Source organism: Centroberyx affinis, unplaced genomic scaffold (assembly GCF_046629955.1).
Source record: "Centroberyx affinis isolate AG114_WGS23_722 - 3 ecotype Tasmania unplaced genomic scaffold, CSIRO-AGI_Caff_v1 ptg000399l_1, whole genome shotgun sequence".
In the NCBI taxonomy this organism is placed as follows: domain Eukaryota; kingdom Metazoa; phylum Chordata; class Actinopteri; order Beryciformes; family Berycidae; genus Centroberyx; species Centroberyx affinis.
The window spans coordinates 22,951-38,333 of NW_027279067.1; the positions used below are offsets into that span (position 1 = coordinate 22,951).

The 15,383-nt window shown below is 39.7% G+C and overlaps 1 protein-coding gene across 1 annotated transcript; it reads left to right on the forward strand.

The window, feature by feature from the left end:
* The first annotated feature begins 896 nt into the window (after positions 1-896).
* prcp (prolylcarboxypeptidase (angiotensinase C)) lies at positions 897-14,830 on the forward strand. The gene is made up of 9 exons (XM_071516360.1): positions 897-1,363; positions 6,018-6,158; positions 6,250-6,351; positions 6,698-6,879; positions 7,718-7,875; positions 9,718-9,890; positions 11,908-12,075; positions 12,515-12,702; positions 13,553-14,830. Exons 1-9 carry the CDS (start codon positions 1,184-1,186, stop codon positions 13,755-13,757), a joined length of 1,497 nt encoding a protein of 498 aa, XP_071372461.1. The 5' UTR covers positions 897-1,183; the 3' UTR covers positions 13,758-14,830.
* Positions 14,831-15,383: the final 553 nt, after the last annotated feature.

A 15,383-nucleotide genomic window follows, 5' to 3' on the forward strand; every position in this document is an offset into this window, starting at 1 on the left:
TTATTATTGGCTATTTCTGATCTGTGTACTGTAAATGGTGAAATGAGTTGCAGATTTTGATATTCCTGTGGTGGCAGATAGGTGGAGCTAGTCAGAGGCAACATTACAGTAAGATGCACCAGTGTGCAAATTGGAGTTACACAAATGTTTATCAGAGGTAGAGATAATCTCATTGGTTGAGTTAAACCCCAATGGGTGAAGGCAAAAAACAGCTTTTCCTGCTAAATAAAGTTAGACTGAGGCTTGCAGTGAAAAAGGCAAGAGGTAAGTAAGAGGTAGCTAACTTTATGAAGCCTAGCGTTATTGTTACTGACAAAATGCAGTCTTGTTTGTACATTGTTAATATAAAACCTCCTTGGTCTACAGGGATATCTAGGTTAGCTGTTGGCCTAGCTGACTTTCCAGATCAAATTAGCCATACTAGCCTACAGCTATCTAGGTTAGCCAATTAGCTACCCTGCTTGCCTTCCAACATCATTTATTTAACCTTTATTTAACCAGGCGAAATCAATTAAGAACATGTTCTTATTTACATTCTCATAAATAGCCCACCATGGTCATGAATGAATGCAAGAAGTCATCTCCATTTACGTTTTTTATTTTTATTTTGACCAGAATTCATTCTGCCATTCAAATATGCCAAATGTTAGCTAATTAACATTTAGAGTCTCCTCATTAACTGAGATTAATGTTTTTTTGTACATGGTCCCTGACAAAATAAACAAATAAACAAAACTGGTTCTTTGGCTCCGCCCACTGAGGGTTAACTCAACCAATGACATTATTTCTGCCGCCAAACTCCAATCTGCCACCAGCGCGCAGATCCAGAACTCAGACTCCCATCATCCCTTGCGAGTCTACTTACAGTAGGCTCCTTTCTGTGTCAACTGTCTGTGCTCTTCTAGATCCAGGTCATTTACAGGATAACTACTGTAGTTGAATTAAACAACATAAAGCTGTGTGACGACGATGAGACCGCTGCATCCCGGACCTCGTGCTCTCTCTGCTAAATTTAGGCCAGAGTCTGACACACCTCTCCCGATTTGCTGACAAGCGATTCTTACTTCCTCTCCAAGGGAAACAAGACAGGTCTGCTCTTCCCAGTGCGAGGATCATGCGACCTCATTGTGTAAAGATCAATTTGTGAAGGGGTTTTGCTTGACAATCTGCCACAGTAGCAGCGATGAAGGCGGACTTGAGGACTGGGGTTTTGGAGAGAGCTGCAGCTACGCTCCTTCTAACGCTGTTTCTCAGTTGTTTACATGTGATCGCGCTCAAATCACAACTTTTCACTAGGCTTGGCGTTTTAGATTACTCCACTGAGAAGACCATCAGCTATGAAACACTTTACTTTGACCAGAAGGTGAGTTTAAAATTATCCTCAAAACTATAACTTACCAGAATTGCACAAGTCTTTTGAAATAGGCTACATTTTTATTTATTTTTTACAGTATGATTTGCACAACTTGGTTCCTTATTTCGCTTTCATTTACTTGTTTCTGTTCTCTTTAAGTTCCCTATACATAGTTGGTGTATTGGCTGCATTCATGATCTAGTGGAGTGTAAATCCACATAAATTCAGTTTACCCACATTTTTAGGCTAACATAAATCCTCATGATTGGAAATCATACATCATATTAAGTAGGAGCAACTTGATGTAAGTTGTTATGAGGATATGGTATGTTAAAGAAAAAACAAAGTTATGCTTTTATGAAAATCTAATTCATTTTTGTTTATTATACTGGCTGTTTGCCTTATGATAAACACCGGCTGATTATAGTTTAGCCAGCTTTTTATTTGCCACTACATCACTGGCTGCATTGTTTGTTGTGTACTCATAACTACACCACTTGCTCTTTCTGTAATTTTCTCTGTACTTAATTCTGCAAAAGTTATTCATGTGTTGTGTCTGCAGACAATAGGTACTTCCCTCTGGCTTCCTGTAGTGAGGGAAAACCATCACAATTGGCTCTGTTCCTGCCAGCAGAACTATATCTCTCCCTCCTGGCTCCCTGCCTAAAGAGGTCTCCGGGGCCCAGTGAATTTGAAACGCTGTACCTCAAGGGGAACCACAGCTATTCTTTCAGCCCTTATTTTTTCATTTAGTGTTACTCCACTGAGAATCAAATTGCATCTTCACTGCGGTGGTGAGCAAAGCATCATGTTCAGTGACTTGTGAACGTGACTCATACAATCACAAGACTGTGCTTGTGTCTCAAAGCCCCCTCTACTCTGTTCCCTGCAGTCAGAGGTGTAGCGGAGGGTAAAGTCACCCAAACTCAGTTTACCCATCTTTTCATTTGCGGAATAGCCTACAGTTTACGCATCTTTGTAGGCTGACATCAATCTTCATCATGTAGCCTAAATTCATAGTACACATGTTAAGTTGTATAGGGTCTTTTAAGGAAAGAAACATATAAATTATTGCCTGAAAATCCTTCTTATTTACCACCATATCACTAATTCGTAAGCCTTTTCAGTGCATTGAATTTAAAATTATTTTGGGGGGAATTTTTTCTCTACAGCATGAGACACTTGGGATGTGTTTGAATGCAGTCTGTTGAAATGATCATGTAGTGTGTTGATATTTTTCACACACTGCATGCACAGTTATACTACCCACACTAGTACATACCATGCCAGTAAACAGCTAGTGATGGTGCATTCAGGCGTTCCCCATAAACACGTAAACTGGGAAATGTGTTTACTGAACAGCCGGTATTTATAAGGTGGTAGTGCTCAGGTCTGAAAAGTAAACTTAGTATGCGCTTACTATTGATGTTTTACAATGTTTTATGCACAAATATAAGGCTTTGTGTTCAGTCCTACCTCACAGCCTGTAAAACTGAGCCTGAATTTCCTTGAACGTCAAACTTTGTTGAGCATTTAGGCACAATGTAGCGCATTGTCAGACGTTTACCATTTTGCAAGGACTGTCCAAGCACAGAATGAGTAGACATCTGGACTGTGTGGTCCAATAAGTAGTACAGTAAAAAGAAAATACTCCTAATGCTGTTCCAACATGACTGATATGAGTTAACTTGAAAATACCAGTGAGCTAGAAACACTTCAGTAGGGTTTGAATGTAGGAGCATATTGATATACCACTAATCCCTTAAAATAACCTTACATTTACATTCATTTACATTCATTTGCCCCTTAATTCATGCCCCTTAATTCATGCAAAATACCCTTAAAATTAGTTAGGGAGTTATTAATAGTGGAGACCCCATCAAAACTAAAACTATGCATAAAAGGTATAAAAGAATCCATTGATTACTAGTGTCTTAATGAATAAACCCATGAATAGATCCCTTAAAAACCCATGATACTAACCCTTACTTTTTTGAAGCGATGTTATTTTTAATGGATAATTAATGTTTATGTAATGGAGAAATTAAGGACATTTCAGGGATAAAATTAATAAAAATAATAAACGTTATTTATATATCACTTTACAAAACAAAGTTACAAAGTGCTTCACAGTGGAAAAAATACAACATGAGTTACAAAAAATAGAGTAATATCAATATCATATATAAAGACAATAAAAAAAATAGGCTACATTTAAAATGAGACACTAAGAAAAAGTACCAATGGGGATAAGGGGTTTGGTTTTGTAGTATTGTACTACAGTGTGTTTATTAGCAGTACACAGAATGGTTAGTATGGATAGTACATACTGTATGCACTTCACAGTATTTGGACATGGGGACAATGCTCCCACCTGACCCAACCCACGGCATCCTGCCTCATCAGCCGGGCCATCAAGAAGATTGAAAAGACCATTTCCTCCCTTTTGATGCCCATTATCCTGTCTGGTTTTTGTCTCAGCCAATCAACACAAAATAGGATGCTTCTTCTTGGTAAACACCTAACATCTCTATATTCCTTTTTTCATTATCAGTAGCTTTAATACAGCAGACTGCTGTTTGCACAAATAAATCATCAATTATGAGGCCTTCTCTGTGTTTTCTGTGGGACAGGGTGGTGTGAAGAAAACAGCAAGTGATCTAGCAGTTGTCCAGAGGAAATCCTCTCGACTGCGTTTTGCTTCCAGACAATGAATGGAAGTGTCCTTTAGCATCCTTTTGGCAAATTGACTAGTTTAGTTTACGGTTTGTTCTCTGCTCGTTTCCCACAGGACTCTATTTGCAGGACAGTAGCACAACAGATTTAGCTTCCTATCTTGTGGTATAACTGCAGTGCTGGGCGAATAGATGTAGTGTGTGCATAGAATTTCATTTGAACACCCTGATGCCCAAGTGCTGCCTGCAGTAACCACATGGTGGCACTAGTTAGCAGGATGTGGATATGTTATGAAACCAATCTCATAGTTTTTGTGATGTGCATACTGATTTGGGGGAAGTGATACTGTACACACCAGGGGTTCTGTTGGTAAGGCCAAGTTATATATTCAACCTCTTTATTTTCAGTATTCAGCTCATAGTTGTTTATAGGAATATTATAATTTAAAGTATTAACATTGCAAGAAACTTTGATTTTGCTAATTGGAGAGCTTCATTCCAAAATTAGATATCTACTGTTTGAAAAACTTTAAACCCACAAATAAAAAACAATTGATGCCACACAATCTAAACAAATTATGGCACTTCTAAAGAACGGAAAGTAACTTAAATGGTTTGTTGACAAAATTGCAACACTTCTACCCTCTGGGTTCTCTATATTTTTTCCTATTTTGGAAAGAACTCTTCACTTTTCCAACAGTGAAAGTTACTTTGCTGCTGAAAGCCTGAACCTTTCCTTTAAACCGTCTGATGGCTCCTCTCACACTTAGAAGCACTGCCAAGCGCTAAGGAGTGGAGGCTTGAATGAACACATTCAGGCCCCAGAATCTTTTTGCTGTCATTGGCTCATAAAATTGCTGGCTCCTTTGTATCCACTGAGAAGGGAAGTGAGCGAGAGAGGGGGAAAAAAACCCCAAAACAAAAACATTTTGTATTAAGTGTTGGGGCTGTTTCAAGGGTTGGACGACTCCGCCGAGGCGCTGAGCCTCATGGGGCTGTCTGCTCTGTGAAGTTATTGGTTTCTTTCTGTCTTTGTTTGATGCAGAATGCAGGAAATATGGTTGAAAGGGGAAGATACCCGAGAATCCCTGAGGTTTGATGAAAGGATATCTCAGAACTCATCTAAAGTGGAACTAATGCGGCATCCCTTAAACTGGCTCCACGTTTTTTTAATACAAATTGAGGCTAATTACCCTAGTATCCAGGCTCAGGGTTGTCACTTCGCAACACCAGGGTTGGCACGAGGCCAGGCATCCACTGATCACACCCAGCTCACAGCAGTTTGTCTGGAGCGGAGCGGATCCTCCAAAATGCTCAAACATAGCTGTTGTATCTTATAAGATGCCACGTGTGGCAGTTTGACATCAAGAAATCATTACCACATTAGTTTTTGGATGTTAGCGTGATTACAGTAAACATATAAGACCACTGCAGAGAAGATTGGCAGCCTTTGTGTGCCACCAGGTCTGATCATATGGGAAATTTGCTGCATTGCTTTACAGCACACAGGGATATTGCTTTATGGCACAAAACAAAAAGATAATAATAAGTAATACACAACTTTGTTCCAGTTCCACTATTCTAACTGCATAGTTTCAAATGCTATTTGCTGTTATCGGCTCTTATCCTTCTTCTTGCTCTACAAATCAAACACATGCAGAGTGATGCCAGGGAGGGGGAGGGGAACAGTTTGCAAGTTTGCAACAACAAGCAAAAGGATTCATGGGAAATATGGTCTTAATTTCGACACTAGCACTAATAATATCATTGGGATTAGATACAGGCTACCAGTCATCATGGTCTCATTTCTTTACAGTAATTATACCAAGGTTTCACCATTAATTTGAAGATATATTGGTATTAATTTTATTATGAACTTTCTAGCACATTTCAGCAACACAAGAGTGTTAATGATGTCTTCATGAAATTATATCATCTTATGTCCTTTAAGATACTAATTTTAGAATTGGCTCATGTTCACTTTACAGATTGATCATTTTGGATTCTTAGAGGATGGCACCTTCAAACAGCGATACCTTGTGGCTAAGAAACACTGGAATCAGGAAGGAGGCCCTATTTTGTTCTACACTGGCAATGAAGGGGACATCACCTGGTTCTGCAACAATACTGTAAACACCCAAGTTTCCATTCAGCTTCCTTGTATTCACATTTTATCTAATCTTCAGTCTAATACAAAGCCTGCCATGGCCTTATTTTTAGGGCTTCATGTGGGAAACTGCGGAGGAGTTGGGCGCCATGCTGGTTTTTGCAGAGCATCGTTACTATGGAGAGTCGCTGCCATTCGGACAAGAGTCTTACAGTGTAAGTGAAGATGCAGTGTTACACTTGGAGCATATTTTAATCTGATACATTCTGCTTAATTACATACAGTATTGTCTTTTTAAGCCATATACAGCACTGACAAATATATGCTTTAAAAATGATCCCCTGAAATCCCCCCTGAAAAAACACTCTTTGAAAATATTGTTGATTCCATCCTAAAATGCCAGTATTTAGTAGCAAAAGGTCTTAAAATAATGAGTAAATATTTTCCAAAGTGAGGTTCACTTTCAATGCCAGCAATAATCCTTTAGGGGTATTTGTTACTTTTACTGTTTTCAAATGGTGGCCATCTCATTTTGGAACAAAACTTGTTATTTACTTGCAGGACAGCAAACATCTGAACTACCTGACATCAGAACAGGCCCTGGCAGATTTTGCGGTTCTAATTCGGGAGCTGAAGAAGAGCGTACCAGGAGCTCAGCTCAGCCCTGTCATCGCTGTCGGAGGGTCCTATGGAGGGATGCTCTCTGCCTGGATGAGGATGAAATACCCCAATATAGTTGTAGGGTAAGATGTTTATTCTGATTGTGAGCAACTGCAGGCTAGACTTACTTAACGCTGCGCTAGGCAACTTTGCACATTGGTGGCTCCAAATAGCTGCAAAAAGTAACCGTTTAACTTCGGTACCCAGAAGTTACATGAAACTGCACACAACACACTTGGGTTACCAATGCAGTCGGTCTGATGCTTTATACCAAAGAAAACCAAAGGGACAAAAGAGGCAAAAGATCTAACGTTGGTGAGTCCAGCTTTCTCTGGACGGAGTGCTCACTCACTGCTGTTTAAGAGACAGTGTTTTGGTCTGAGGTTTTCATTCATGTGGGTGGAGAAGTGACCATACCCGACACCAGACTTTCATTTGGGCAAATAGGATGTATCTACTGGGTCTCAGCTAGGGGGGATGGGAGACTCTTCTGTACTGCAGCCCCACTTTGTGATGTAGGCTGATAGGATGGCTGTATTTTTACATAAACATTTTGCCTAGTGCAGCTTTAAATATGTCATTATTTGGCTTTGTTGTATCACTGTAGTTTTAGCCCATATTAACTAATTTCCTATGCCTGTCCTTGGAGCAGGCTGTTACTCATATAGGCCTATACTGGGGTTAGGTGCCCTTACCCAGGCACACTTTGGCAGAATCAGGTACTGTTGTTGTTGGGGATCCAACCAGCAACCCCTCGACTACTATGCAGCCTCTCTAATCAGTCTGTTGTCCTAGCATGCATGTTACTTAAGTGTTCAGATCAGAGATTCAGATCACCTGGGATGACGGCTGTGAAGTTGTAAGGTTGAGAAAAAGTGGTAATGTTTTTGTGTCTCCAAAGTGCCTCTTTCTGTGTTTCAGAGCTCTGGCAGCCTCTGCACCAATATGGCAGTTCCCTGGTCTGGTGCCATGTGGAGACTTCTACAAAATAGTAACACAGGACTTCGCCAGAAGCGGCTTCAACTGTGATGTAAACATCAGAAGGTCGTGGAAAGCTATTGATAACGTCTCTTCCACTGGTGAGTCATGCGGTATAAACAGAGGGAAGTAGTTATGTGAGAAGGTAGTGGGAGTCTGCTGTTATTGATAGTTTTGGATGGGCCATCTGCCACCATTGAACTCTGAAAATACGGCAGGCAGTGTGCTGATAATTGTGAGTTGTTATGATGGATTGATTTAGCTTTTGTATATTGTTTTATTTCAAGCAAGTAATACTCTCAAGGTGGTAAAAAGGTGGTTGTCTGACAATTTATTTAGGATAATAATCTATAGGGCTGCTTACTTTGTAACCTTTATAATACCAAATGCACCATGCTGGATTTTTATCTCCTTTCACAAAGAATACCACTCATTAAAAAAAAATCCTACATAGCCCAATCAATATATGTGAATAAGACCAATCCTCCCCCAAAGCCAGAAACCAGAGAGCTGATACTGAAACTTGTGATGTCATCGGGTATACAGTCTGGAGCTGCTCCATGCAGCCGCTGCAATGAATGACGAAAGAGTGATTTTGTGGACCCACAGAATTAATAACCTGTTTCACACTCAAATTATCTTTGTTCTTTAGCATTCTAGTCAGTTGAATGGATGAGTGTATCCTCATCCATAAAAAAAATCCCCAAGTACTCTCCCAGTCCCCCATCTGTCATAATCCTAGACTGTAGGAATACCAAACAGGCATTCTTGAATTGAGTGGTATTTTGGATTTCTGTCAGTAGGTAGGCAGTAAAATAGACTGATAAAAAACTTGGTAACACGTTAGATTAGGGGACACATATTAACTATTAATAAATTGCTTATTAACATGCATATTAGTAGTGTATTGGTTCATTATAAGTCATTACAAACCACTTATTCTATAAGTAAACCCCATTATCTATGGGTTTTCCCTCAATAGCCTCCTAGTTTGTGTTTATAGCAGTAAGGAAGTTGTTGAACATAATTGGGCTTTTAGTCTGCTTTGCTCAATATGGGGCTTATAAAGTGCTATTATCACATATTATTGAGAGAAATTATTAAACTATTGAGGGGAAAAGCCAAAGTTAATAGTTAATATGTGTTCCCTAATCTAAAGAAAAAACTTTAATTAGGCTTGTTAGGTATTAGGCTTATTAAGTAACAGAATATTTCTGTACTTACATTAAATACTATAGGTTTATTGTTACTTGGGTTACAAAAAAATCTCAAAACACTCACAGCCAGGCCAGACACAAGCTGCATTTAGAGTTTACTAAAGTTTTGATCAACACCATCATGTTATAGGACAATGAGCAAGCAGTTGTGACATGACCTCGTGTTCATCATTGTCAGGTGAATTAAATGTAGAAAAATGTGGGAAAACATGTTGAATGTTGATATTTCTTCAGCCAATCACAATGATCCAGAAGACTCAACTAGGAGATTGATGATTGTCACCTTGTTTGTATGTTAGTTGTCATTTTCTTGCTGTTGCCCGCACATGAGACACAGAGGAGGAAGTTGAAATGGACGGGGAGAACCAATCAGAGAGCAGGAATGAAAGTAGAAATTGGCTGTTACATGAAAGTTTGTTGGTTGAAGTGATTTAAGAGACAGCGTTGCATCGTTGTGTTGCACAGTCAATTATTGTGCTGACTGGTGGCACAAAAAAGAATAAAATTTTATATTTTAAAATAATTCCTCTGGGGGCGGAGCCATAGCACGCTGTAGTGCAAAGGTGCAAATTCAGCTGCTGGTTCTCTATGCTGATGCAATGCGGACAATTTTTATATAATATGGACAAAAATCGAATGCAGTTCACTTAAAACCTGCCAACACAGGGATTTATTTCCGCATTCGCAATGACTTTTAATCATTTCTTTTTGTGTTCTTTTGACAAGGTGATGGTCTTCAGTGGCTGTCAGAGGAGTTTAGTTTATGCTCCCCTCTCAAAAAGAAGGATGACTCTGTCAGCTTCAAGGCCTGGCTGCAAGAGACCTGGGTCAATCTGGCTATGGTGGATTACCCATATGAAGCAAGCTTTCTGCAACCTCTTCCTCGCTGGCCAATCCAGGTAAACATGATCACAAATTAAAACAGTCACCAGCTAATATAAGAATCAATATCTCAAAATGAAGTGTCATTATTTGTGACCTGGACTCCAAAGAATTAATCAAGAAAGTTTAAACATTTAGTTAAACTCCAAATTAATTTGTTGTCAAAACTATTCTGTTTCATTTGCAACTTTCAAGTTTATGTTTGCCTTTAATTAAACGCCTGATTTGGCCTGACAGCCTCTCCTTAATTGAAATGAATGTCTGATTCAGCCGATTGTGCGTTACAAGTGTTTGTTGTGGTCTTCCAAACTTTTGTTTACAACAGCTGTCAATTAACTTCATTAATATTCATAAGGATCTAGTTTCCTTTTGGATTTTAAGTATTCTTTAGATGAGCAGCTACAAGTAAGCCACCGTTCTTTTCTTCTCTCTTACCAATAGTCCTTTCATTTGCACACTCCTTCAGATCTCTGAGGTGTTCCTCTGAGGCCGCTCACATGGCAGCACAGAAAGAGGACATTTTGCCCAGTGCATTAGACAAAGGTTCACCACACTCAATTTGAATGGGACTGTAACAAATACTTATCTAAACACTTCACATGAAAATAGGCACTAACTTGCCAGAATAGCAAAGTATCTACAGTACGTGCAAATTACATACTGTAGATATTTTACTATTTTGCAAACACACACACTTAAAGTTGTTTTTTCACATTTTTAAATCCTCTTTTTCTGTTCTTCACTTTATAAATGTCCTTTGTTTTCCTTGAAAAGAACTTGTGACAGTACAGCGGCTGTTTTGCGGAGCCTGATTGACTTGGGTGCAGTGTATTCTACCAGTCACCTTGGCACGTCACGTGCATAAACCAAGCCCTGCTATTGACCCTCAGCTCGAACACCCTCTGCGGCGCCCCACACAGCAGCCTCATACACAAACTATTTACTATAGCGATAGATTTTTGTTTGGCTCAGCTATCCGTTCTAAAAGTGTAAGCTGACTTTTACAGAATACCAATGGACACATTTTTTGCCACGGAATAGATCCAGGTGCGACATGCTAGGTGAGATAAACACTAAATGGTCATTTTGAGTTTTTTGGCTCCTCGCCTTTAATGTATGCGACCCCTATGGGTGGTTTAAGCGGTTTAGGCAGTGGGTGCAAAGAGGAGCTTTTTTAATGACAAAGCTAATGTGATTATCTGAGTGAGTGTGAGAACGGGGTATTGAGGGCTTAGAGGAGGGAAATCTGTTGGCAGAGATGAATGTATAAGCCTAATCCTATCTGAAAAGTAGGGAGAAGATGCTTTGGAGCAATTGCAGTTTTTTTTCACGGTATAAATCTTTGGTTGGACATGTCTGTAGCCCTCCTCATCCATCGACCACCAACTCCTCCCCAGCCTGCAGACAAAAGCCTTAGTAACAGACTCAACACTAGCGCAGCTCCCCTCCAACCTCCAAACAAGCAAGCCCAGTTTCTCCGCTTCACAAAGAGTGCAGAACAACAGCCGTGGCCAACTCTGCTGCTGCAACCATAACAACACGCAGCGCAGCCACTACAGTGAAATCAAACACAAGCTGAGACTCAAAACATTTTAATATCAAACTATTAATTTCGGGAAATCAGACATGCTCAAATGAAACGGGAGTAACGAGAGGAGAACCTCCTCAGTTTTAAATCATTGAGATCGTTTGTTAAGCAAATGGAATGTTTTTCTTCTCATGCCAAGATTAGAGCAATAAATTCAAGTTAGGCTTACTTTCATTCCAGTGAATTTCATATGCAAATCAGGCGCCACCACTATGTGGAAAAACACTTTATGGGCCACAAGAAAACAAGTCTTGTAAACAGCTCAGCTCCAAGGGAAGCAGATATTTTGATAGCCTACTTTTTCACTTTAATGTTATTTGCAAACATCATGCTTGGGAGGTATTAGTGCCTTATTGAAGCTATTTATTACCTGCCTAAACTGTAATGTAATCACGAACCTCTTATTATTATTTCTTTAGTGTTATGAATGTTAATGTGTTTTCAAGGCGGTGTGCAAGTATCTCGGTTTCGATTCGGCGGTGTCTGACTACCAGCTGCTGCACGGCATCTCCCAAGCAGCGAAGGTTTACTACAACTACACCGGAAGCGCTTCTTGTCTCAACACATCCCAGACTGCAACTGGCAGCCTGGGTCTCATGGGCTGGTACTATCAGGTACAGTAACACACAAAAAAAAAGTAAACATCCATCTTAATAAGTCATTCAGTCTCATATTCAGCCTTGAAATCTCATTTTTCTTAAAACAAGAGAAGAATTCTGCCAATGAGGTTAGATAACTCCACTTGTTTCCAATGCAGCTTCACTTGTTTCAGGAATTTTCTAGAAATTAGTGTCAGTATCTTGAAACAACTGCACTACTATCAAGAAAATGAAACTTGATTCTACAAAATTATTGAAACAAGTTAATTTGCATTGGAAACAAGTGAAATTATCACCCCATTGGCAGATTTTTTCACTTGTTTTAAGAAAATTATGATTTAGGACTCAATAATAGACTAAAAGGCTAGTTAAGATGGAGATTCTTTGCAGCGTAAATCACCGGTGAGAGGCTTTACTTGTTGAAATGAATGTGGGTTCAATCCCTCTTCCCCAGGCTTGCACAGAGATGGTGATGCCCATGTGCACAGACGGCATCCAGGACATGTTTGAAGCTCAGGACTGGAACTTCCAGGCCTTCTCGGACGAGTGTCACACGCTGTTTGGCGTCCGGCCGCGGGCCGACTGGGCGCGCACAGTCTACGGGGGAAAGGACATCGCCTCCCACAGCAACATCATCTTCAGGTAAACGCTGCGTGTGAAATCCCAGACCCGAGGTTGAGTTACGATCTGAATCTGGTTCCATGACTTTTCTGGGCTTTTCTGGTTACAGTGGAAGCAATGTGCAAGTTCTGCCCGTCGTGTACTGACCTACTGCAGGTCTGAAACATGCTCCAGTTCAGCTGGTGTGGCCTTCTTTTGACTAGATACAGTACATAACAGAAAGACAGACAGAAAGAAAGAAAGAAAGAAAGAAAGAAAGAAAGAAAGAAAGAAAGAAAGAAAGAAAGAAAGAAAGAAACTTTATTTACATACTTTACTTACTTTGCTTTACTTCACTTGACTTAATTTACTGACTTAACTTTACTTATTTTATTTGCTTTACTGTTTTTACAGTTTGTACATGGAAGGAAAGAAAGAAACAAAGCAAGAAAGAAAGAAAGATACTTTATTTACATTACTTTGCTTTACTTATCTTTACTTAATTTATTGACTTAGTTAAGTTAAGTACTTAGTTTACTGTTTTTACAGCCTGTACATTGAAACACAAAAGAACAGTCACGGCACACAGACATGTAGACATATTGGCACTAGAATATACAACAACAATTATACCAAAAGTAGTCTGAGATGTTTTTTGAGGCAGTTTGTTGAGAGCCATGATGGCAGAGGGGACAAAGCTCCAAGCGAGCCTTTTTTTTTTTTTTTTTACAGATCCAGGATCAGTATCTGTGGCCAGTCCTTAACTCTAACACATTATACCCTGTATCAATGCCCCAATATGTCATACTTTGTGTTATAAGTGTAATGACATCTGTACCCAGACTGCCTGATCTTATTCTCAGCATTCGTTCTCTCTGCTGTTGTATTTCAGTAATGGAGGACTTGATCCGTGGTCGGGCGGCGGAGTGACTCACAACATAACAGACTCTCTGGTCGCCATTGTGATTCCTGACGGAGCCCATCACCTGGACCTGCGCTACAACAACGACTACGACCCTCCGTCCGTCCGCGCGGCCCGGGCCATGGAGGTGGCCTACTTTAAGGAGTGGATCATGCAGGCTAAGAAAGCAGCTTGAGCTGCGCTGCTCCATCTAACCTCTAAAAATCTGCCAAATTGTTCGCCTACTGGGATGTTAATGATGTCCAGGATTTCCCAGCTTTCAGTTGTTTGACCTGGTGCTTGACACGGTGCTCTTTGTCTTATGCCAAAGTTTATCCCTCTTTTAATCAATGTTGGAGATCATTGTTATTTTTTTAACTGAAATTATGAAATTTTAACTTAATTTTTTTAACTTCACGCTTCACTTCAATTATAGTAAATGTCACAAATCAATTCAGATGGCTTTTTATGTTTGTTATTTATGTTAAATGCTGGAGCAAGAGAACAAAAAACGGGTTTTTACCTAATTAGACACACTCCAATGCTTTATGTCAAACCATATGTTTTTGAGGACTTGGAGCCAGAAAGCATAACTGTAATATTGGGCAAAAATAGATCTGCATATCAAGGAGATTTATTTACATGTGTAAGTATTTTTTATTTGTCTATTTATGTGATGACATTGTCATTATCAAAAGATATTTGCAGCAGATGGTCAAAGTTGGGTCCACTTTTTTGTTTTGACTCTCCTGTAAAATTTACCAAATCCTACTTCTACCCCTCTGGCTCCAAGCGCTCACTTTGTCCTTTTCAATCAGTGTGAAGGAGGGATGCATTTGCCAGTATTCACATCTTTAATTTCATCTTTTCATTCCACTTAGTTTCATAGGTATGAAATAATTCTACCAGTCATTCTAAACCTTTTCTATAAAGTGTGTAGGTCTGTTCCTTGTTACTGTCAGTTGCTGTCATTTAGCTCTATTTGTTCTTCCAAAATAAATGTATGTTGTAATTTGGCACACACTGTAAATTAACTTTTTAACAAGTCTCAGGAGAAATAGTTGGCAGCGGTTTACCAAACGAAAAGAGATCCAGTTTATTTCTGTCTTTGAATACTTTGCACTACTCTGAGTGTAATATTAAACCTGATTTGTAATTGTTTACAGAAGGAGAACCGTCTTCTCACTTTTTTTTAATGAATGTTTCACAGACAATAGCTTTAAAATGCTGTCATTCTCAAGAAACTTGTCTTCCAGTGAGTTGATTAAAAACCTGTGTATGAAATGAATGCATAATCTCTTTAATTACTGTCTTTTAATCATATATGGGCACGCCTGCTCTCTTTGTAATGTTTTAGAAAGACTGGGAGTTATTTAGGTGTCTTCCGTCTAGCAGGAACAATTACGTGTGCTCGCGATTTAATAAAATCCCAATCGGAGGAGGCCAATAAAGCGAGTGGTGGGAGGTTATTGCAGCAGCGCCTGCTGACCTCGCCCCTGTGGACCGACCTGTGGGATTCCCCCTGGCACGTATTCATTCACTGGCCGCCTTTAAAGCTCTAAATTGCAGCACCAAGACAGCCCATGGTCCCCGGTTTGTTCCCCCCCTGCTAGTAATATTATTAATACAACACATGGGGTGCCGGAGAAGGGTTGATGGAAGGTTAAGAGTGAGGCAGTGAGGGGATACAGGAGGCGGCAGGGACGAAGAAGCCTTTTGTGCTTCACCATGAAGTCACAGTTGTTTTTTTTTTCTTTTTGAATGTCAAGATAAGTAAAAGGGCTTTTGCTCAAATGCCATATAAAAATGCCAGGGACTAAAG